Here is a 23,671-nt window from a genome sequence, read left to right as displayed (position 1 = left end):
CAGAAGGGGTGTGTCAGATTTACCTCTATGTTCTTCATCTTTCTTATTGTAAAGTTAACTCTTTAGCCCTTTCTTTGATCAGTAGAAATGTTTTTTTTAAATCAACATATATGTTTATTCCTGCTGCATAATATTCCACCATGTAGTTGTTCTTTTGCTTCTCCCATGATGAATATCAGAGAGAGAGAGAGAGAGAGAGAGAGAGAGAGAGAGAGAGAGAGAGACAGAGAGACAGAGAGACAGAGAGACAGACAAAGACAAAGACAGAGACAGACAGACACACCTGTATGACACTGTGATATTAGATTGTGTGAATGCCCCCTTCAGTATTCCACTCACTTATGTATTGTTATTTGGGTGGTTTCTATCATTTTCAAGAACAAATAATGCTAGTGAAACAACCTTACACATGTGTATTCTGTGCTGTTGGAGGTATAGTTCCATATCTATTTCTAGAAGAAGATTTGAGAGTGAGTGAAGAACCAGTTTTGTCCGAGAGCACATCTCCTTTTCTAGTGACAACTCCTCTCAGGTTCCTTCCCTAAAATGAAGAGAAATCCCAACTCCCTTCATTCTCTGTGGCACAGAATATTATCCATATGGAGAGTCTCCACCAAGCTAAGGGGAAAGGAGTGAGTGATATTTCAGTGCAGTTTTGATTTTCATCTCCCGTTTAATGAATTTTAATTTGTGTTACCCTTTGGAGCAAAAGTCTTTTCCTATTTGAACCCTAACTCCGATGATGTGACGTGTGGATTGTTTGCAACTTCTGTTCATTTTGTTGCAGACGGTATCTTATTTTCTTTATCCTCAGTGTTTCAAAGCTTTACAACTTGGAGGTGTTATTAGTCCTTTATTGACAATACACAAATATTTGACACATGCTTCTTAATTGGCTCATCATTCTGTTTACTGGACAATCCGTGTTTCTTCTGTTTTTGTCTGAAGTTTTCTAGTTCCTTTCAAGTATGTATTTTTCTTGTATCTCTCTCACTTGGAGCCTTTGAAATATTATTCTCTTAAAGTCCTTGTCAGATTGTTTCATGATAATAGGTTTATACTTGGGATAATTCATGTCTCCAGCCTGAGCTCTGGAATTTGGGGATGCTGGCTCATTTGGGTAGGGAAGGTTGTGTTTGCCTTTTTATTCTTTGCTTTTTCCCTGACCACTCCCCCTAAACTTCCAGTCATTTTGTGTTTATCCCCAGGTAGGTCAGAGTTCTCACAACACAGCCTGCCTGTTTGCTTCTGTCCTTTAGTCTTCCTTCCTGAGACCAGGAGGGAGTCTTACTCCCTGCCTAGCTGGCAGCCCCGAGACCGAGGTCCCTTCTTCCATCTTGCAGAGAAGACTTTGTGTCCTCTTGCTCCAAAGTGGTCCCTTCCCAAGATTCCCTTCTCTGAGCCCTGCCTGAGTCCTGCTTGCTTCTCCCTGTAGACTTCCTGATTCTCTTACTCAGAAATAACCATCATGTTTGTGACCCCAGCTTCATCTTTTGTGTTTTCTCTACCATGTCTCTGCATTTAGTGCAGGGGTATTGTCTCAGTTTACCCAGGCATCTTAATAGAAGACATTCATTCATAATTCAAAAAAAAGTCTGTTGGGACCAGTCAGAAGAAAGCCAGTGTGATGTGTGCTCCCTCTGATACACAAAGTAGGCATCATTTTCTGTCCTTACTCACAGTTCTGTGAGGCTGGGGTGGTGACACCCATTTCCTTTGTGTGACAGTAAAGGCACAGAGCAGGTAGGTGAGCATGCAGGTGAGCAAGCAGGTGAGCATGCAGGTGAGCAAGCAGGTGAGCATGCAGGTGAGCATGCAGGTGAGCAAGCAGGTGAGCATGCAGGTAAGCAAGCAGGTGAGCATGCAGGTAAGCAAGCAGGTGAGAATGCAGGTGAGCAAGCAGGTGAGCAAGCAGGTGAGCATGCAGGTGAGCAAGCAGGTGAGCATGCAGATGAGCATGCAGGTGAGCTTGCTGTCCAGTCCAGTCTTGCATTCTGGAGAGGTTGAGTAAGATTTAAAACCAAGTGGTGACTTCCCTTGTTTGCCAGGCTCAGCAGGGTAGATCCTGCCCTGTGGCCCTGGATTGCCCTAGCTTCAGCCTGGGTATGGGGTGGGCATGTGAGGGGGGAAGGTATAATATTGAGGACTTAGATGTTCCTTCCTTTGCTCTGAAAATCTTGGTGCATCCGAAGGTTAATCGTGATTGTTGGTTGGGCCAGAGTCTGCATCAGCACTGGAACTCATGTCCAGAGAGGGTTCCCTGGAGTGGGTGACACTATCATTTGACCTGGTGGCCTAGAATGAATGAAAATGGGAGTAAAGGAGGAAGCCAGCTGAGTGCTGCTGTGTTCCTTACCCCAGTTTCTAATCTACCAACAGACTGTGGCTAGCTCCACCAGTATGCCTGGTCTACTACAGTGGACTGTATTCCTTATTTCATGTACCTCCTGAAAGAATTTCTTCCTTAAAGTTGCTTATGTATGTATGCATGTATGTATGAGTGTATGCATGCTTTATGTATGTGTGGGGATGCACTTACACCTATGTTCATTTCCATATGAAGACAGAGGATGTTATTTCTCAGGAACTATTTACCTTGTTCTATAAGGCAGGGTCTCTTACTGAGACCTGGAACTTGCTGATTAGGCTCATGTGGGTATGAGTGATTGTGTTGTGCATGCATTGTGCATTTGGTCATAGGAAGGAGAAAGATAATGAATATGTTGTCCATCCTCTAGATAACGGGAGGGAAGAGCTTAGACTGTCCTGGCCACTTTTAGTATCTGCTCCTTAATTTACAGTTGAGAATGATCCTAGAGAATATGTCTTACTACACTCATCTGAAGGAGAGGAGCCAGATGGTCCCGTAGAATTTCCCCAGTTAGCAGACTCCAGCTTGAAGTTTCCTTGCTGTCTAACCACGGAACCCTGTACCCCAAGGCTCTCTCCCTGCCAGCCTGTTACCATCTCTGGAGGGAGTTGAGAAGCTCGAAAGCAGTTCCTTGAGGTTGAGACTGAACGGCTAGAATGAGGAAGCAGTTCCCTACCACATCTTCTGAGGTTGGGGGAGGCTCAGAAAGACAGCCAAAGGGATGTGTACCAGGTGCACACACAGGCTCCTGATGCCTCCTGGGTCAACAGTGCTGCGCCTGTTCCCAAGTCAGCATCAGCCACGTGCAGCTAGCTTCATGAGAGATTGGTTAGCACATCTCTATCCGGGGCTCCAATAGGGGCGTGGCCTCGGAGCTTGGCCTGCTTGTCAGTTCGTTGCCCTCACCGGGCCCCATGGCAGGAACTTTATTCCTCTACTCTGAAGCACTGTCACCTCCTTGAACAGCTCACCCCTGGTTAGATTCAGAAGGAATTAATGAAGTAAAATGAGAAGCCACTGGCTCCAGTCCAGCTTTCATTATATAAAATTCGTGTGGTATCTGGCAACTTACCTGTATCTGTAAGATCAACCAATGCTGTACACAACTGTTAAGTCAGCTGCTCAAAACAGGGCCATGGGTTGCTGGGAAACAGGATGGTGACGTCCCACCCTTGCTGTTATAGAAGCACGGACACAGATGTTCAGTGGGACACAGATCCCACTGGGTGGGATGGAGAGCCCACTGAATGCAGCACCCATACCAGAAGCTTTTGTTACCAGCCTAGTGCAGGATGAATGGGCAGCTGCTGCCGAAACTTTAGCCATCTCAGATGTCAAGTGTACATGATTCACCCCGGAGAAACAGCTCCCCGAGTGCCAATCTTTTAATTAAATACCCACGTACACTTTCTGGAGTTCATTAAGTGTTGGTGTCAGGAGCTGTTATCTTCCTATCTGACAAAGCCAGGTTGCTTTGAGTCATAGAACATTATCAAATGAGATGGCTTCGCAGAAGCTGCAGGATGATATGGGCACTTCCTCTGTGCCTGGCTCAAATGATACCCGCAGCATTGCCTGTGCCCACTGCCCATATCCTGGGGACCCAGCAGAGCAGTTCCTGGTCCGTGCCTTTGGAGTCCAGCTTGAGATTCCAAGAGTTTTTGGTGGAAGGAGGGTCTGGGCCATGTTGCTTCTCAGCCTTTTGGCTGGGGTCCAGTGGAAAGTGACATTATGAAGAGATAGACTTGAACAAGCTCTAGGGCTTCTGGGCATGCCTTCCATGGGGCAGGACACTAAGGCTGCCTTGATGGCTTCAGAGAGTCAAGACTCAGTGCCAGCATTGCCAGAAATTTTAATGTTGAGCAGGGCTGTGGTGGTTTATTATTTTGAGTTACATGTATATGCATGCGTATGTAAGTATGTGCATGTATAAGTGCAGGTGCTCATGGAGTCCAGAAGAGGGCACCATATCCCCCAAAGTGGGAGTTACAGACAGTTGTAGGCGCCTGACACAGGGTGCTAAGGGTTGATTCCAGGTCTACAAAATCCATATATGTTCTTAACTGTTGAGCTGTCTCCTCGGACTGACACAGAATCTGTAAGTTTTAGAATTACAGGAAAACTGGAACACTGACACAGAGTCCCTACAGCCCCCTTTGCTTTCCTGTATTCCCATCTTTCTTAGTTTGGTACCTTGGTCAAAATGGATGAAGCCAAGCGTGGTGGTTTAAATAAATTTGGCCCCTATAGATTCGTGTTTATATGTTTGACCATAAGAAGAGACACTATTATGAGGTGTGGCCTTGTTGGAGGAAGTGTGTCACTATGTAGGTGGGCTTTGAGGTCTCCTATGCTTAGGTTTCACCCAGTGAGGATTTAGAGCCTCCTCCTGGCTGCCTGTGGATTAAGATGTAGAACTCTCAACTCCTCCAGCACCATGTCTGCCTGTAGGCTGCCATGATTTCCACCATGAAGATAATGGACTGAACCTCTGAAACTGTACGCCATCCCCAATTTAATGTTCACCTTTATAAGAATTGCCTTGGCCATGCAGGTCCCTTCACAGCAGTAAACCCCCAACTAAGACAACATGTTAATACATAATTAAGAACTAAAGCCCACACTTTTACTCAGGTTTTTTTTTCTTTCCTTCTTTTTTTCTTAACCTAGTGCCATTCTAGAATCTTATCCAGCATACTGTGACCATGGGTCTCTTTAGGTTCCTAGTGGCTGTGGAAGATTCACATATTTTCTTCCTTTTTAGTGACCTCTGAGGTCACAGGAGGCAAGATGTTCTCCAGTAGGATTTGTTTAACAGTTTTTCACAGACACAACTGGGGTTGTATGTTTTGAGGGATAGGCCCCAGAGGCCAGGTGTGTGTTTCACTGTCGTATCATACCAAAGAACAATGTTGTGGGTATGGTATACATACCTCTGCTGATGCTGATTGTCTAAGGCTTCATGTAGGACTTATCCATTATATGGTCACAACTCCCTTCTATTTGCCACACTGCCTCTGCTCTGCAAATGAAGTCACCACACATCCCTCATAGCTAAGAAATAAAGTTATATTCTGTTTTCTTGAGGTTCGAGTATTTTTATAATACTCTGTCTTAAAATAAAGTTATATCAATTCCCCCTCTCATTCCTTCAGCCCCTTCTAGATACTTTTTCTCAAACCTGTCTAAAGCCCTCCCCACTCTTAAGTTGATAGTCTTTTTTCCTTTGGTTATATTTGTGTAGATATATGTGCATACACACGTGTGTATAATTATCATCCTGTCAAAGACGATATCTACCTACCTTCCCATCTGTGATCTGTCTCTCTGTCTATCCATCCATCCTGTTTGTATCTATGTGGTTTCAAGGATGACCACTCCGCACTAGACTACCAGTTAAAGGGCTCATTCTTCCAGAAGTCAATAGTTGCCTGTGGTTCTTTGTCTAAATGTTGAAATTATTGTGTTAAACTGTCCATTGATAATACCATTACTCCAGTTGTGATGCAGTTATTTCTAGAACAGACTGTTTTGCAGCAGGCTTCCTTGCATTCTTGCTGTTCCTTACAACATTTCTGCCCTTCCTTCTGAGAAGGTCTCTGAGCTGAAAATGAGGCTCCCTGTGTAGATACGACCATTGGACCTGGGCTCCCTAACATCATTGATATCTCTATTATGTCATGGCGTTTGCCTCTGATGGTCTCAATTTACTATAAAGAGAGACTTCTCTGATGAGGGATAGTGGCTACACTTACCCATGGGTATAAGGATCAGATTAAGAACAGCCACTCTCTACTATGTTATGACTCCTTTGGTGGTCAAATGACCTTTTCAAAGGAGTCACCTAAGACCATCAGATAACACAGGTTTTTATATTATGATTCATAACAGTAGTGAAATTACAGTTATGAAGCAACAAAAATAAATATTGTTATGATTGGAGGGGTCACCACAGCATAAAGAACTGCATTGAAGGGTCCCAGCATTGGGAAGGTTTGAGATCCACTGATTTAGAATGCAGCGAGGAGCGCAAAGCGCCAGTAGAAGGTCCTTCTCTAAGGAGAAGGTCTAAGCAGAGCATAGATATAGGCTTTACTTTTTAAAATTGTGTGTCTATGTGTAGGTATGTGCACGTGAGTGCAGTGCCCATGGAGGCAGGCAGAGGGTGCCAGATCCCATAGAGCTGGAGTTAAAGGCAGTAGTGAGCCACAGTGTGGGTGCTGGGAACTTGGTGCTCTTAGCCACTGAGACACCTCCCCAGCCTTGACAGGTTGGAGCATTTCTATTAAGTATCTGGAATTCCACACTGGAGGTGTTTCTGCTCTGCCTTTATGTGTTCACCCTGCCATTCATTCACACCCATGGATGTCAACTCATGTGTGTCAGCTCCTGGATATTTCTTCTTTTTCATAACTCTGCTCATATTGCAGCTTTGGTCACGGGGAGGTTTCCATCTGGCTCCCATATCCTCTAGACAAACCCAATCATTATTGGGGTTTGGTTACATTTGAGCACTTCATCCCATTCTGACCCTGTAAGGTTTTCTAGGGTGATCCTTGCTACAGTGCTGGCGTCAGCCCCAGAGTTCCAGGGGTGCTGCTTGCTGTTAGGGTGTCATTGGTTCCTGCCTCCCTCAGTCACAGTGAAAGAAATACACATGTGTCCTAACCTATGTGTGCACACATGCGCACAGACTCTTCTTTAGGCAGTGTCCATGCTTGCCCGAGATGTTTTGAAATCTGAGCTACCCCTTGTACAGTTTAGCCCCTCTGCCTTGCCTGACTGTATGCCCCCCCCCCCTCTGCCCCATTGCCATGTCACTCAAATCTGCTGGTGTGCATACAGCAGCAGCAGAACTGCCAGGATTTCCTGGATAGGAACCAGCTGTTTCTGAAGGTGTGTGTGACCTTTGTGTTCTTGCTTCTGTTTCCGGGTTCTTCACCTTTCTAAGGCTCCTGGGGTCTCTACCTTCAGTGAGGTGACTTCTTCCATATTTAACATTTTTAGATTTCCTTTGACATTCCGTATTTCATCCGGGGATCTCAGGACCAATCAGTGAGACTCCAAATATTGCGTATTTAAACTTCTATACTGTGAAGTGCTTAAATGTCATCCAGCCTCCATTGTACTATACAGAACCAGACCAAATGCTGCCTCTGCTTCGCCTTTGCCACCGTCCTTCTGTTTTGGATCTCCTGGCTGCCGCTGATCTGTTTACTATCGTCATTGCTTCCCCTTCTCTGGAATGTCATTCAACCAGAGTCATGAAGGTGTGAGTTGCTCACAGTTGCTTCTTTCACTAAGTAGCGTGTTCAAAACTCACTCTTGTGGCTCAGTAACCATGCCAGCTGGTTTCACTTGTGAACTTGACTCAGTCTAGAGTTACTGTCAATTAAGGAGTTGTCTAGATGGGATTGGCCCATCTATGTTGGGGGTTGTCTTGATTGTTAATTAATAGAGGAAGACCAAGCCCACTGTGGGCAACGCCATTCCCTTGGTTTGGATCCTGGAATGTGTGAGAGTAGAAAGACAAGCAAACAAGTATCCTTGCATTTATTTCACTTATTTTCCTGCTGCCCTTGACTGTGGACACGTGACTTTAGTTCCTGCTCTGACTCCCCATGATAAGGGATTGTACTGCCAAAGGAATCCTTTCTTCTCCAAGTTGCTTTTGGTCAGAGTTATTTGTCACAGTAACTGATAAAATAAGAACAGCTGCTAATTTATTTTTGCCACTTAGTAATATTCCATTCTGTGGGTGTATCGTTTCCTTTATCCATTGTCCCAGAAAGAATAATGTGGTTGCTTCCATGGGCATTTGGGGGAAAAGCCACTGCTTTGTTCTGTGTATACTGTTGTGTAGCTATAAGATTTCCAGATAGTCTTACCTTGTAAATGGAAATGGTGAGTCTTCCTGTGCTTTGTTTTGCTTTTCGTTTTTTAAGTGATAGATGGGGGGGGGGTGCTCTCCAGTCTCCTCTCCTTATTGAGGAGCTATTGCTGGGTATGAGGAGCTATTGGCAGGTGTTAGCTACTAAGAGAGATGAGAATCCTTCTTTTCCTCTTCCCTCTCCTCCCCTCCCCTCCTCTCCCTTCCCCTCCTCTCCTTTCTTTTCCTTTCCTTTCCTCTCTTCTCTCTTCTCTCTCCTTCTCTCCTCTCCTCTCCTTTCCCCTTCTTTCCTCTCTTCTCCCCTCCCTCTCTCTTCTTTCTTCTCCCCCTCCCCTCCTCTTACCTCCTTTCCTCTCTTCTCTCCTTCCCTTCTCTCCTCTCCACTCCTCTTACCTCCTCCCCTCCCCTTCCTTTCTCTCCCCTCCCTTTCCCGCCCATCTTCTCTCATCTTCTCCTCTCCCCTTCTCTTCTCTCTTCTCCCCTGCCCTCTCCTTTTCCCCTCTCCCCTCCCTTCTTTTCTTGTCCCCTCCCCTCTTTCCCTATCCCCTCCCCTCTTGCCCTTCCCCTTCTCTTTTCTCTCTCCAGCCTTATCTGTATCATAAGATTTTAATAGAAGAAACTTGAGGAAGAGGACTTAAATAGGAGCTTTTCCTACTGTACTATACTGAAGCTGTTCAACAAAACCTATGAAAACAAACTAACAAAACACAGCCATTACAGCCAAATCATTTTCTAGATAGTTGAGTATTCAACAGGAGACACTAAAGACAGTCAGAATTCAGCATGCTAGCAGAGGTCTGTAGAGGATCCAGCCTCTGTCCTGGTAGAAACTGGAGGAGGGACTTATGGAGACCAGGTGACTCTTTTAAGTCATTATAGAAAATGCAGGAACTTTCTCTTTGTTTCTTCCCAGTTTGTCTTCGGATCAAGATAAAAGCCTACCGTTGTTGTGGTTGGATTGTTGGAGTTTTATGAAGTGTTTCTCCTATGACAGTTCTTTCAGGATCTTATATTCTTTCGGACACATTAAGAACATAAATCTTATGTTCCTGGGAATGCCAGGAAAATACAGGGTCATAACAGACAGAGTGAAATAATTTTCTGGGGGAAACTATAGGACCAGGTCTGGCCCCCTGTGAATGTCAACGTCAAGCCTATCTTGTCTGCAGAGGTCAGTCCGCCATGGATCACCACCCACCACCTGAAACTAGAAGTTTGTAGCAAAAAGTCCTCCTCAGAAATAGGAAGAAGACAGCAATTTATAGCCCCGGGCCAAAGGGCTCTTGTGGTAGGTAACTCCTGCACTGAAGTTACAAGGTCAATATTCGTGTTCTTCCTCATACACCTGTTGCTGCTTCCTCAGGGCCTTGGTTCCTTGCTCACGTTCTTGCATTTCCCGGAACCCGGCCTCAGGCTGCAGCCTGACCTCACGTGATGTGCTCTGAATGGCACGTATTTACCAAGGGTACACATGCCTCTGGAGTCCCTAATATACAGGAAAAAGAGGTATATCGACACTATTCTGAAACTGGAACATAGGTGAGCAGTTGGAGGGAAGGGAAAGTGAAGTAGAAACCCTGGAGGACCACTACTTACTAGCTTACTTTCCTAGTTTTTCTATACTGACAAGCTCTGTCTGCCTAGGGATGGTACCGCCCACAGAGGACTGGAAGTCCTATACCAATTATCAATCAGGGAAATACCATTTAGACTTGGCCACAGGCCAATCTGTTCTGGGCAATTCTTCAGTTGAGATTCCCTCTTCATAGGTAACTATAGCTGTATATCAAGTTTTTTCCCCTGTTTGTTTCAGTAGTGCATGCTAGAAAAGGCTCTCCCTTTTACCACTGAACTGTCCCAATACTGTACTTGTGAGCATTTGTTTGTGTTTTCTGTTGTGACCCATTGGTCTAAGTTTCTGTACTGGATCACTATGGCTTTTTATTAAGGCTTGGGTCTGGGAAAGTACCAACCCTCTTGAAGCCTTGTTTTTTGTCTGTTATATATTCTTTACCCCTCCAAACTTATTTTACACTGTCCAAATACCTTGCTGGGGTTTTGCCTGGGACTTCTCTGAACTCAGAGGTCAATTTGTAAGAGTTGATGCCTTACAGATGTCTAGGGGGTCTGTCTCTTGAGCCTGAGCTTGGTGTTCTTCTTGTATTGGTTAGGTTTTAATTCTATGATGAAATTCCATGACCAAAACCAATTTATCAGAAAGAAATTATTTTGGCCCCAGGTTCCAGAGAGAGGAGTTGGTGAGGGAGAAGGAAGGTAGGCAGGCACAGGAGCAGGCAGAGGCAGCTGCCTGATCACATTTCATGGTGATAGGAGGCTGAGAGAACCCACTGGAAATGGTGTAAGATTATAACTTCTCAAAGCCCACCTTTTTGTGGTGTACTTCCTCCAGCAAGGGCCCATTTCCATAAGGTTCCACCTATACAAACAGCGCCACCATCTGGGGACCAGGTGGCTAAACACATGAGCCCATGGAGGGTGCTCCTCATTGAAGTCAAGGTATCTCTCCTAGTTAGAACTACTTCTGTGTCTCTCATCAGAGTTCTACATTTTTCTATACATGGATATCCCATACATATCTTATTAGAACTATGTATAGTCCATATCTTGGGTGCTACTGGGTTTTTTTGTTTGTTTGATTTTTTTTTTTTTTTGAATATCAGATTCCATTTGTTCGTTACTGATACGTTGGATGGCAACAAACAGGCCAACCTTGCAACCTTGCTAAATTTGTTCACTGATTCCAGGAATGGTTGATTTCTTTGGCCTTCAGGGCTTATTTTCAGGGCTTTCTATATAAGCAACCTTGCTATCTGTAAATAGTCCTTTTTTGACTCTCATGTCTCTAATTGTTACTGCCTTTTCTTAGGTCTTCTAGGAGGATCAAGCTGAATAGGAGAAAGATTGTTCTTTAATGACTTTGGGTGTTAAAAGGGAGACATGCAGTTTTCCCCAGTTAGGGCTGATGTAAGTGGTTGATGCTTTGTTGATGGCCCCATATCAAGAGGAACAAGCAGCCCCCCTGAGGGACTCTGTCAGATGCCTTTTATGTGGTAATGGATCTGAATTTCCATCTTTAGACTCCCCGTGTGTCTGACTACACCAACTGATTTTCAGATACTGAATGAGCTCCACACATCTGTTCAGAGCATCTGTATTGTTGGAAGTGACTAGCTAGTATTTTTTTTATCAAAGCCTTGTTTCTTTATAGACATAGACAGGGTCTCAGTGTGTAGTCCTGGCTGGTCTTGAACTCACAGAGATCTGCCTGTCTATGCCTCCCAAGTGCTGGGATTAAGGGCATGTGCCACCATGCCTGACCCTTGTTAAAGACTTGTATGCTCATCAATGGAGTGTGACTAGACTGATATAAACCACTTTCTCCCCAAGTTGTTTTTGGTCAGGGGGTCTTAATAAAAGCAACAGAAAGCAAACAAAACCATTGTTTATTTTAGTGAAATCATTCTCTGGTCATTTATGAATACTAATATGGATGATAAAAAATAAATCATTTGGGAGAAGAGAGTTGGAAACAAGAGGACCCTGCCTATTGGGTCCTTAGCATCAGAAGTTAAGCACTGAACACTCAAAGCCTCATTTCTAGCTTTCAGTTGAATGGGATATTGTTGGTGTATTGTATAAATTGATACCTGTTGGTTCCAGGCCAGTGGCTAGTACTGCTTTTAATGAGGATTCTTTGTCAGTACCTGTATCCACCAATGGATAAGACTGCCTCCTAAGGGGTCAGTAGATTCTTCACTGCTAGAAATTCTAGCATTAGCCAAGTGATTACTGACACGTGTATTCCACAGCAGTATCGGGTCCTTTGTTAAAATCCCCCAGATTATTTTCTGAATTTGAAAACGAGTCATTTACATCCTGGACTCTTCCATCCTCCTAGAATAGAGCAGGGGGGGCCCTGGGCATCCTGGGATTTTCCACTGGAAATCCAGGCTCTCTCTAGTCAATTTACATGGTAGTAGAGTTCAAGCCAGTTTCTCACTTAGGTTTTCTGATTCCTGAAGGCTCTACTCTGACCAACGGAGGTCTGAACCTGCACAGCCCCGTGAAGAGGAAGCTGGAGACGGAGAAGGACTATGTCTTTGACAAAAGGCTCAGGTACAGTGTCCGCCAGAATGAAAGCAACTGTCGGTTTCGTGACATCGTGGTACGGAAGGAAGAGGGCTTCACACATATTCTCCTCTCCAGCCAGACGTCGGATAACAATGCGCTGACTCCTGAGGTAAAGAGCTTTGGGGGAGAGAGTTGGCTTCAAGTCTCCTCCCCTGGCCTTGTCTTGTCCTGTACTTGTTTGTCCATAATGTCATAGGAAGCATGCGGAGTTAGCAACATGTCTGGGTGTGGGCACTCTAATGTTACAACCCTTTAAACAGTTTGTGTTGTCATGGTGACCCCCCCAACCATAAAATTATTTTCATTGCTACATTATCCCAGTCTTCTTGCCACTGTTGTGAACTGTGATGTAAATATCTGTTTTCCCTATAGTCATGGGGGACCCCTGTGAAAGGGTTGTTTGGCCCTCAAAGGGGTCATGACCCTCAGGTTGAAATCCACTGCTCTAGAGGACCTGCTCATCCAGGCTGCCATTGGTAGGCTGGTACCCCTGATGCATCTGGCACCCTCAGAAAGCCCATGAAGTGGTGGTGGTGGGGGGTGTCATATCCATGAACTTGTGACCACATGTCTTATGTGATTTACATAGACAATAGCTCTTTTATGGAACTGTGGGTGTGGCAGCCTGTTCCCTGTGACAGCTGAGGGCAGCTCCTTCAGCACCTGCTTTCACCTTCATGACTGACAGTTGCCGTTACCCCCTCTCTTCTTCGGGTTTCCCGTCTGCTTCTCTGATCTGGGCTCAGATTTTCCAGTTTGCTTATTCTCCCTCCAGCTCCGTTTAATCTGATGGCGATCTAGCTGGAGATTCACGACTTTGCTCTTCATGGGATAATGGTTTCCTCCCTTAAATCCTTTCATTTCATTCTGTCAGTCTTCGTTGTCTGCCTGTCCCCTTCCCCCCATTTGGCCATTTTTAAGCATATTTAGAAATGTTATAGACTCTCGGACCAGTACTAAAAGTTGTCATGGTCTCCACATTTGTATGTCCGTTCATATTTCTCAAGTGCTTTGTCATTTCCTTGTGAGCTCATCTGCAGTGGGGATAATTTCCCTGTGAAGTTCTCCTGTGGCTTGGGTTTTGGTTTCTCTCGAAAGCACTTCCGTATTCATTCTTATGAAATGCCTCAGGGATATCTCTAGTTCATATCCAATTTCCATATCAGTCAGTTAATTAATTTTTAAAAGACTTTACTTTTTATTTCACACCCACGCACCTACACACCCACACACACACCCACACACACACACACACATCTGGGTGTGCTTTTGTGCACAACTGCAGTATCCTCAGAGGCCCTGCTCCTAGAGCTGGGGTTAGCAGTTTTGAGCCTCCTGACACAGCTGCCAAGAACCCAACTTGAGTCCTCTGCAAGAGCAGTGTGTGCTCTTGACTACTGTACAGAAGTCTGTCTCCGTAGCCTTCTCTTCTCGTTTTTTTTTTTTTTTTTTAACTTGAAGGTTTCTCTCCCATGTGGTATTACAACTTGGTGTTCGGGTTTAAGTTCTCATGGGAGAATTTACCTCCAGAAAAGGTTAAGGCAGCTTGTTCTGACTATGTTTTGGAGGACATGTGATGGAGAGGTTCAGGGAATGGCTAGATTTGTGTTTGATGTCAATGTAAGTTTCCTGGCCGAGAAGCCTGCATTTTGCATCCTGGCTATACGGCTGTGGGTCATCCTGAATGCCCAGGCTTCCCAGGAGAAACTGTGGAGGTTGTATGGACAGTGTTCATGACAGGGCTTCTGTAGCTCACCAAAGCTGTGCGTGGGACCATTTTCCCATGCCAGCAAATACCCAAAGCTGGTCTACAGCAGTTCATAGAGACTGACCAAGTCCACACCCGGCTCCCAGGTCTGGACCAGTAACCCTAGAACCTCCAAGCTGATCTTTCTGCTTACCCCGAGGGTGGTGCTGGAAGGTTTGGTTGAGTAAAGTTTCTTTCCTGGGGCTGGGCGTGTGGTTTCATTCGGGAGAGTCTCTGAGACTCTCAGAGCTCTGCAAACTCACCTCTGCCTGCAGATCATGAAGGAAGTCCGGCGAGCGCTGAGCAACGCATCCACGGACGACAGCAAGCTACTGCTGCTCAGTGCCGTGGGCAGCGTGTTCTGCAGCGGCCTAGACTATTCCTACCTGATTGGCCGGCTGTCCAGTGACCGGAGGAAGGAGAGCACACGGATCGCAGAAGCCATCAGGTGAACCCCGCCTCTCTTTGAATGAGCCCTTTGAGAGCCTGCCAATGATGACCAAATTTAGCAAATGAAAGTACGGGCTGCCCAATTCTAAACTTCTCTCAAACAATGCGGGGTTTATTTTTAGTGTGAGCATACCCTTGGCAACATTTAGGACACCGGGACATACTTATATTTAAAAATCACTGTTGATCTATCTGAAATTTGACTCTGATCCCAGGGATCAAACCCAGGATCTTGCACACGCTGGACAAATGCTCTGTCGTTCAGTTCCATTTCCATCTCTGAACTGAGGACATGAGCCGGCCAGCCTACATTTTGTCTGTGTCCTCAGTGGCATGCTTTGCCCTCTAGGCTGCATCGCTTGCCTACCTCCTCTTTTCTGGTTTAAGGCCCACATTGGCAATACCCATGATGCTTTCTGCTCCTGCCTTCTGCCTGGTGGTACAGTCTTTGGTTGTATAGACATTTCTGCATCCTGGACCTGACATGACTCGATTACTAGGGAGAGGGTGACGATACCTTGGACATGGTGGGTGGGGATTGCCCCTCGCAAAGTCTGCGGGTCAGATGTGGCGGTCTTAATGGTGGACAGCTATTAGTAACCCTTTCAGGACACGGGACAATTATCTCCCTTTTTGTCTATTTGTTGTTTGATTTTCATGCTGGTACTTGTGTTTATGTGTGGGTACATATGTGTACATGCAGAGAGGTCAGAGGTCAACCCTAGATGTTCTTCCTCAGGCCCTGCCTCCTGTTGTTTAAGATAGGGTCTCTTCTCTGGCCTGGTACTTACACAGCAGGCTAAGCTGACTGGCCGCTGAGCCCCAGGCCCACCTGTCACCACCTCCCCAGCTCTGGAATTATAAGCACATGCCCAAAAAACTCTGCTTTTTTTTTTTTAAGTAACATGTGGATTGTGAGGATCAAACACAGGTCTCCATGCTTGAGCTAGCACTTTTGTTCTTTTGTACCCACTGAGCAGTTTTCCTAGCCCCTCCCAATTATTTATAACAAAAGCAAAGGAATGAATGAATGAATGAATGAATGAATGAATGAACTCTCCAGCCAGGTCATTTAGCTGCTCGATGGCTGTCATTCACGAAGCCTCTCCAGGAAAGTCTTACTTGCTGTTGTACCTTGCTCAAGGAAACAGAGAGGAGTCACAGCTGAGTCACAGCTGAGCCCACGGTCTCAGTACCAGAGACATCTACTCCAAGTGGGGTCTCGGGGCCTCGGGCTCCAGACTCCTGACTGTTTAGGGCCTCTGGCCTCACTGTCCTGTAGGTGATCACCAGCAGAGGCCGATGCCCGTGCAGTCACTCGGGGAGTTGGAGGACGTGGTGGACATTGTGAAGATGTTTCTTTGTGTGAATTCCGGGCCCAGCTTTTTCTGCCATGTTGTTCAGGAATGCCAGAGTCCTTTCCTCAGGCAACATCCTTCCAGGGAGGAAACTAAGAAGCCTGGACCCATTTCTGCGGAGGAATGGAGGTGCTGATGTCACTCCCCATTTTCAGGGCGCAGCCGGCTCCTGGCTGTGAACCTGCAGTTTCTGCTTTGCTCAATCTCAGCTGGATCTTCCCAGTGCTGGCTTTGCTTGGGTTGAAGGATAGGGAAAACCACTAGACTGCTTTTCTCTTTATCGACACAGAGCATACCCCAGGGACCAATAAACTCACCCGCGACCTTAGAGAGCCTAGCTCACAGTCTGCACCCAGATCTACTGATCACAGCCAGGTGCTTGTGGTATTTCCAGCCCAGGCTTCTTCGTGTGGGTAGAGCTAACTAGCACTCGGACCTCTGGTCCCAGAGGTGGAGAACTTCCAAATCTTCAAGCCATGAAGCTGAGTGAATTTGGAAAAGGGATTGTAATGGAACTGAGCCCCGAGACTCCGAGGCTGGAGTAGGTTCTGAAAGAGAGCTGCTCTCTTGAGATTGGGAGAGGTGACGGCATGAGGCTGGGCATGAAAATAGGAAAGGGGATGAGACAGAGACTCGAGTAGGGCGGCTGCCAGCCGTGGAGCATCTAAGAAGGCTGGCACCATTAACAGGTGAAGAGGGGTCTGGAAAGCTCCCGCCTCAGTGCCCAGTGTGGACCAGGACCTGGGCTTTGGACTTCTTGTCTCCAAGTACACTGCAGAATAAACTTCTGTTGTCTTGAGCCACAGTTTGTGGTCACTGTCATAGAAGCCTTAAGTTCTCAAGGAAGGCATCAACACTCAGAATGCCCCCGACTTCCTGGGCTCACTTCTTGGGACAGGTCCACCCCATCCTTCACTCGAGCATCCTTAGGGCCACTTCTCCTGACAGATGATTAGTAATGTCTGCCGTACTGAACAGGTGTCTCTGATAGCTCCTAGTAAGGTGTTGCTCTGGGTCAGCCTTGGGCTCAGTGGAGTAGAGTCAGCCCCAGGTCACTAGAATAAAGACTTGTTGCTGAGTCCTACTGGGAGAGAACCCGAACGGGGAAGCCTTACCTCAGTCTGTCTCTGCAGATTTTTATGACTGCCATCACAGAGGAGAGTAGCATCTCTCTGACCTGGATCTGTGTGGCTCAGGTCTATTGAAGCTGAGGGTCAAGAACTTTTCTGCCCACACCCACCTCCGGCATTTTGGGGTCATGAGAGTGACTTGGCCTCTAGACTATTGGAGACCATGTGGAGAAGGGGATTTTAGGGTCAGATGGGGATGGGGATGAAGATGAAGGCCACAAACGTGCCGGAGCTGAACAAGCAGTGGTTGAATCTGGGGCCTAAGCTGGCTTCTCCCTTTCAAGGCAGTGTAAACTAAGGAACCCCCAAAATAGGCTTGAGGGGATGAGAGGAGATGCTGACCTCTGGAGACGTGTAGTCTGTGGGAGCTCAGGCATGTGCCTGATGCCCTGGAGGGAGTAGAACTTGCTAATCTGTGGGCTGCAAGAGGCAGACCTAGGAGCAAGGAAGAGGCAGTGTCCTTTGCTTCACTGACTCTCAGACCTGACAGCCTGGAAAGACAGAGGGAACACAGAGAAATTTCCCAAGCTCAGATGCTCTAGGAGGTCCTGAGAACTCTTCCCTGTTACCAACCAGAGGTGGTTGGCAGAGAGTAGAGAATGGACCACAGACCACCACGAATCAGATGAGAGCTATACACAGAACCATAGGCCTGATCATAGTAGTCTGACCCATTATTCCTACCGGGCACTTGCTACACTTACTGAATTCTCATTTAGCTCTATGGGTACCCAGCACTGGCCTTACCATTTTATAGAAGGAGAAAAACAAATTTCTAGAGACCAGACAGTTTGTCTAAGATCTGACTGTTAGGGACAGAGTTGAGATTTGACCTAAACTGTCAGATTCCTTTGATGCATCCTATTTGCCTGGTCTGGCTCCGGACACAGGGCTCAGGCTGAGCAGAGGGTGGTGTCTGCAAAAGACCAGTGTCAGTCTCACCGTCTTGGACGCTGGAGAAAACAGAGAGCAGCCCTCTGAGCCCAGCCCTGCTACTGAGGTGGGATCAGATATCTGAGCCTCGGGTCTGTAATGCAATATCCTGTTTGCTGTCCGGGTTCTGCATCCTTGAGGGCCCTGTGATAGAGATCTCACACCTGAGGTAAGAGAAAAAGGATGGGGGGAGGGGTCCCACACATCACATTTACATCAGGGCAGTGAAGCTGGAGCAGCTATTGCTAGAAGGCCACGGCTGCGTGGGCTTTCAAACCCATCCCCTTCCTCAGGGCTCCTACTACCCATGTGCAGAACAAGTCTCTGGGTCCTGAAGTGGTAGCCTCTGGGTGGGATGAGGCTTCCAATGGGTTACTGAATGGTTTCACGGGAAGAAGTATCTACCTCAGACCCACAGCACGGAGGCTGGTTTACTAGTCATGGATTTTCTGCAGCTGAGAGCATCCAGTATGGGGCAGTGTGTCAGGAAGGCTGTGCTGATGCCCTTGGTATCCTCAAGGGGAGCGTGGACTGAGAGGAAAGTGTGGCTTGAGGCATCTAAACGTCTTGCCGTGCTTCAGATCCTAGATTTTAGATTGGTGCAAAGGTTGTTAGAAATGGATGTCTGATGAAATTTACCCAGCTCTTGGCTTCCCTGGACTATTCATGAGACTTCAGAATCCTTAGTAGGCTCAAATTGCATTAGTAAAAATAAATCAGATGTCTACCCTAAAACCCAACTACGAGGGAAGGGAGAGTCCAGGAGATGGCCACTGCAAAACCAGTCACCAGAGGGTGATGATATTGGAATTCTTTCTTTGAAGCAGGGCCAAAAGTGAATCTAGTATCACAGTCAATGTGTTTGTGTCTGTGTGCATGCACACCTGCATGTGAATACACATAACATAGACACAGACACACACACACACACACACACACTGAGTAGGGAAAGAGAAATCATGCCTGGTCATCCTGTTTTATAGTGAATACATATAACCTTGATACAGAATGTCAACAAAGTAAGCATCAACCCATTGAGACTAGAAGCTTCCTGAGGGGAGCCCAGCATCATTCCCCAGTTTCAGTCAAGGCCCTCCTAACGTTAGACCTTCATAAGCACCATGCAACCAACCTTGCTGACTCTGGCACCACTGTAGGTAATTCAGAACTAGGCCATCCCAGGATTGAAAGGAACCTTAGTTGTCTCTAGGACCTGCCCTTGTCACCATGTGAAGCTTGAACTCCACTTAAACATCACTCCAAGTGATCATCAAGCCAAGGCCAGATTTCCTCTAAGAACAGTGAAGTCATCCGTCCCTAGTCACTGCAGCTTGGTCTGGGATGGTAGGTCATTTGTTCTCCCCCTTGAGATGGAATTGTCCTTGAGGAATACTTCTGAAGGGAGCCTTCCTTTAGTTCTTGTGTAGAACTGTGGTGTCCTGCTTGTCTTCCTGTCTCAAAATCTAGGGTGCTGGTAGAATTTACTGTCAAGGCCGTGGTTTTGGAGTTTAGAGGGAGGTGATGAGGACTGAGAGTCAGGCATAGACTAGGCCAACAGGGTGTGTACCCACCTAACTCCTCTCTTTTGGGAATCTGGCAGCCCTGTGTTTCTGTGAGTAGGGCATGTGACCTATAGTTGGCCTCTACCTGCTTCTGATGAACAGGAATTGTACCATGGTTCCAGAGAGAATCAGGAGAATTCATAGACCAGCAAATGTGAGTCCTTAGTTGAAGATGGTCTTCTCTTTCTCCAGGGACTTTGTGAAGGCCTTTATCCAGTTTAAGAAGCCCATCGTGGTAGCCATTAATGGTCCAGCACTGGGCCTGGGAGCCTCCATTCTGCCCCTCTGTGACATCGTGTGGGCCAGTGAGAAGGCCTGGTTCCAGACACCGTATGCTACTATCCGACTCACCCCGGCTGGCTGTTCCTCCTACACCTTCCCCCAGATCCTGGGTGTTGCACTGGTAAGCCTCCTGTTTCCTCCAGAACTTCTCAGACCGAGATGCATGTGTTGGGTCTCAGCAGGACCCCTTTCCTGGAGTTAGAACATGGCACTGTCCCATGAATGAAACCCAGGTATTTGTTAGACCCGATGAAGCTGCTCTGGCATTGTCTGTCGTCCTCAGATCTACCATGGTGCCATGTTGTGTAGGTTCACAGTGTAGATGCAGGCTGTGTATCACAATCCCAGCCAGACGCCACTTTCCCCAGCTTCCTTTGAGGACATGGAAGATGGTCCCTCTGTTCCTAGTGAGTTCCTGTCTCTAATCTTGTCCTGATTTAGGTACCTTATCTTCTGTGGTGCAGACCAACAGGTGGGACTTAAAAGCCATTTGGACCCCAGCCCTGTAGGATGTCTCAGGTGGCTCTTAGTCTCCCTGGTTGTGCACAGAGCTGGGAAGTGACACTTTACCATTGACATGAGCCCCATGTCCCCCACCCTCCTCAGCTGCTCCCCATTTTTACAGCCATAAAAATGTTTAAGCTGTTTGCCATCATCTCTGCCTTCCCACCTGCAGTCTGTCACTCTAAAACTGTGCAGAGGGACGTGTGTTCTCAGCTGAGTTCTGTCCCAGTGAGGGAAAGAGAGAGGGCGGGGGAGGGGGGAGACACACCAGGGTCCCATGGTCTCCTTCAAATACACACCTTGCTTTCGGTCATCTAAACCTTGATCGTCTGTCAAGGGCCCCATTTCTTTAAGCTTCACTAGTCCCTCCACCCTGTGAGCATTCAGCTTTGGGGAACATGTAAGCCCCTGTAGCACTGCATATGACAGCCCCCTGTAAGAAGCAGAGGGAGCTCCTTTGAAGAGCTGGGTGCAGAGGCAGCCCAGCCAAGGAAGGCGTGTTTTGTTCATCATACCTGTGTAGTATCTGTTCCCCAGACCACTGAAGGCTGTTTCTCTATCTTGGCGTGGTGACCTTTGGGTTCTTTTTATTATTTTTTTAAAGACTTGTTTATTTTGTGTAAGTACACTGTATCTGTCTTCAGACACACCAGAAAACGGCATCTGATCCCATTACAGATGGTTGTGAGCCACCATGTGGTTGCTGGGATTTGAACTCAGGACCTTTGGAAGAGCGGCCAGTGCCGATCTTTGGGTTCTTAAAGCTGCAGATATTTTTGACTGGGCTTTTTATTTTAAACTCGGTGGTTCTTCGATACGTTTTTCCTCTCCATCTTTCCATCCCTTTCCCCTCGCTCCCTGCCTGCACCTTCCTTCTTCCCTCACAAATTAATTGTCTTCTGAGAGGAAGAGCTTGTTTCACATTTCAGCTGGAGAGTGCTAGCTTGTAGGTTAGATCATCCCCTCCCTGGACCAGCCTTTGCAGGGCCAGGCTGTTGGCTCTAAGATGAACGTCTAAGGCAGTGCATACCCACCCAAGGTTCAGCCACCGGAGGGGGAACCATTAGATTCACAGAGCTTCAGTAAACCCATGGGTTTCTTTTGACAGTTTAATAAAGGCCATGGCAGATGTTTGTATGCAGTTTGCACAGTGTATCTGGCCCTAGGTTGTGAATCCTGCCACGGAGAGCGGAGGTACTCAGGCTCAGCTGGTCCAGGACTCCCTAGAGGACATCGGCAGAGCTCCATACCCTCAGCTCTCTCTGCTTTTGCTCTTTCAGGCCAATGAAATGCTGTTTTGTGGGCGAAAACTCACTGCCCAAGAGGCATGCAGCCGGGGTCTGGTGTCGCAGGTCTTTTGGCCCACGACATTCAGCCAAGAGGTCATGCTACGGGTGAAGGAGATGGCATCTTGCAGTGCTGTGGTGAGTCCTTGTGCTGTTCCTCTGCTTTCCTCATGAATAGATGGTGTGTGTGTGTGTGTGTGTTTGTGGTATGTGTGTGTGTGTCTATATGTGTACATGTTTGTGGTATTGTGTCTGTGATGTGAATGTGTGTTTGTGGTATGTGTGTGTATGTGTGTGTTTGTGGTGTGTGTGTGTACCTGTGTGTGTTTGTGGTGTGTGTGGATCTATGTGTGTGTTTGTGATATGTGTGTCTGTTATGTGAATGTGTGTGTGTTTGTGATGTGTGTGTGCGAGCACACGTGCGCATGTGTACATACATGTGTGCATGCCCACGTGCATGCAGTTGAGTCCTGAAGCCAATTAGGAGTTTCTTTCTAAGTCACCTCTACCTTATTTCTTAAGAAAAGACCTCTCACAAAACCTGTAGCTTGCCAATTTGGCTTGACTGGCCACTGAGCCCTCAGGGAATCCCCCTCTCTCCACTTCCCCAGTGCTAGGATTATAAATATGCACCACTATAACCAGTGTTTTACATGGGTTCTGGAGGGTTAAACTCAGGTCTTCATGCTTATGTGACCACTGAGCCATCCCTGCAGCATCCCCGGGGACCTGCAGAGCCAGTGAAGGGTTTTCTGCAGTGTGGGGTTTGCTGCCCCTTGGTAGAGAAAGCCTAAGTTAGAGGAAGAGGCCCAGGATGTTGCATAGTCTTATCTATGCCCAATTAGAAGGGGCTCATGGGAAGGGCAGCAGCAAGCATGAACACCCACAGCATCACCTAAGCCACAGGTCAGGGATGGGACCAGCCCAAGATGAGAGACTGGAGCATGGTGCCACCGTGTTTGATTTCTTCCATCCAACTTGACACATCTAAATATCCCCTTTGGACTCCGACGATTCAGGAAAGGAGAGATGTGTCACACCTCCACTGAGTGCCAGGGTTTAATTAAATGGGATTTTGTTGTTGTTTGTCTGACAAAGACTAGAGTGAACACAAGAGGGGACTCTCCTGTGAGGAAAGGCAAGAAAGACTAAAACATGGAGCCTCAGGGCCAGTTCCAGTAAAACTCAGACTCTGGAGGAGAATGTCTTGTCCTTAAGAAATGGAGTGCTGGTCTGGTCTTCAGTCTGTACCCGTGACATCACGTGCCTTCTCCCTCCACAAGCATCCCACTTTGATACCCAGATTCCAGTGACATGGGTGTTTTGCTCAGCCTCTTCTCAGCAGCCACACCTACTCTGTGTGTGTGTGTGTGTGTTTGTGTGTGTGTGTGTGTTTGTGTGTGTGTGTGTGTGTGTGTGTGTGTGTGTGTGTGTGTGTGTATTTATTGTGCACCTACTCTGCCAAGCAGACCCTGAAGACCCAGGCTCAAGGTTAACCCTGCCCCGTCGGCGGTGGACACTGCAGGACCACCGAGGTGGAGCTCAGCCCCAGGCTGGCTAACCCAGCACGTGTTTCCTTCCAGGTTTTACAGGACTCCAAGTGCCTGGTGCGAAGCTTCCTAAAGCCAGTGCTGGAAGACGTGAACGAGAAGGAGTGTGTCATGCTGAAGCAGCTTTGGAGTTCCTCAAAAGGTCTGGACTCTCTGTTCAGCTACCTGCAGGACAAGATCTATGAGGTCTGAGGGGCCCCAGCTCACCTGCCCCACTGCTCAAGGGTCTCCAACTTCCAGCCAGGCCCTGCGTTTCTACCATCGGAGCCCAGGGTCCACCCCAGCCAAGAGTTTGTCAGGGTGTGTCTTCACACCTATGGTTGTATCCATTCCCCGTGCCCTTTGGTTGTTCCTCACTGGTTTGATTTTATGTAAAGGTAGGAAAAGTAGCACCCTTGGCCTCCCTGTATCCCCATCCCAGCCAGCCACAGAGCCTTCTGGGGATCCACCTTTCCA

The 23,671-nt window shown here is 47.1% G+C and overlaps 1 protein-coding gene across 1 annotated transcript in view; it reads left to right on the top strand.

Annotated features, from left to right (window-relative positions):
- Positions 1-23,407, top strand: part of CDYL2 (chromodomain Y like 2) — a gene marked incomplete at both ends in the record, with an annotated part of 56,920 nt that extends 33,513 nt beyond the window's left edge. The window contains 5 exons of the mRNA XM_080937144.1: positions 12,305-12,522; positions 14,436-14,608; positions 19,786-19,996; positions 21,660-21,803; positions 23,249-23,407. Of these exons, the coding sequence (XP_080793270.1) occupies positions 12,305-12,522; positions 14,436-14,608; positions 19,786-19,996; positions 21,660-21,803; positions 23,249-23,407 (905 nt within the window). The remainder of the gene's footprint in view (positions 1-12,304; positions 12,523-14,435; positions 14,609-19,785; positions 19,997-21,659; positions 21,804-23,248) is intronic.
- Between the last annotated feature and the right edge of the window lie 264 nt (positions 23,408-23,671).

This window comes from Micromys minutus (genome assembly GCF_963924665.1).
Source record: "Micromys minutus genome assembly, chromosome: 24".
NCBI classification, from domain to species: domain Eukaryota; kingdom Metazoa; phylum Chordata; class Mammalia; order Rodentia; family Muridae; genus Micromys; species Micromys minutus.
The sequence above is the reverse complement of the archived record's forward strand: the minus strand, read 5'-3'. Positions and strand labels throughout refer to the sequence as shown.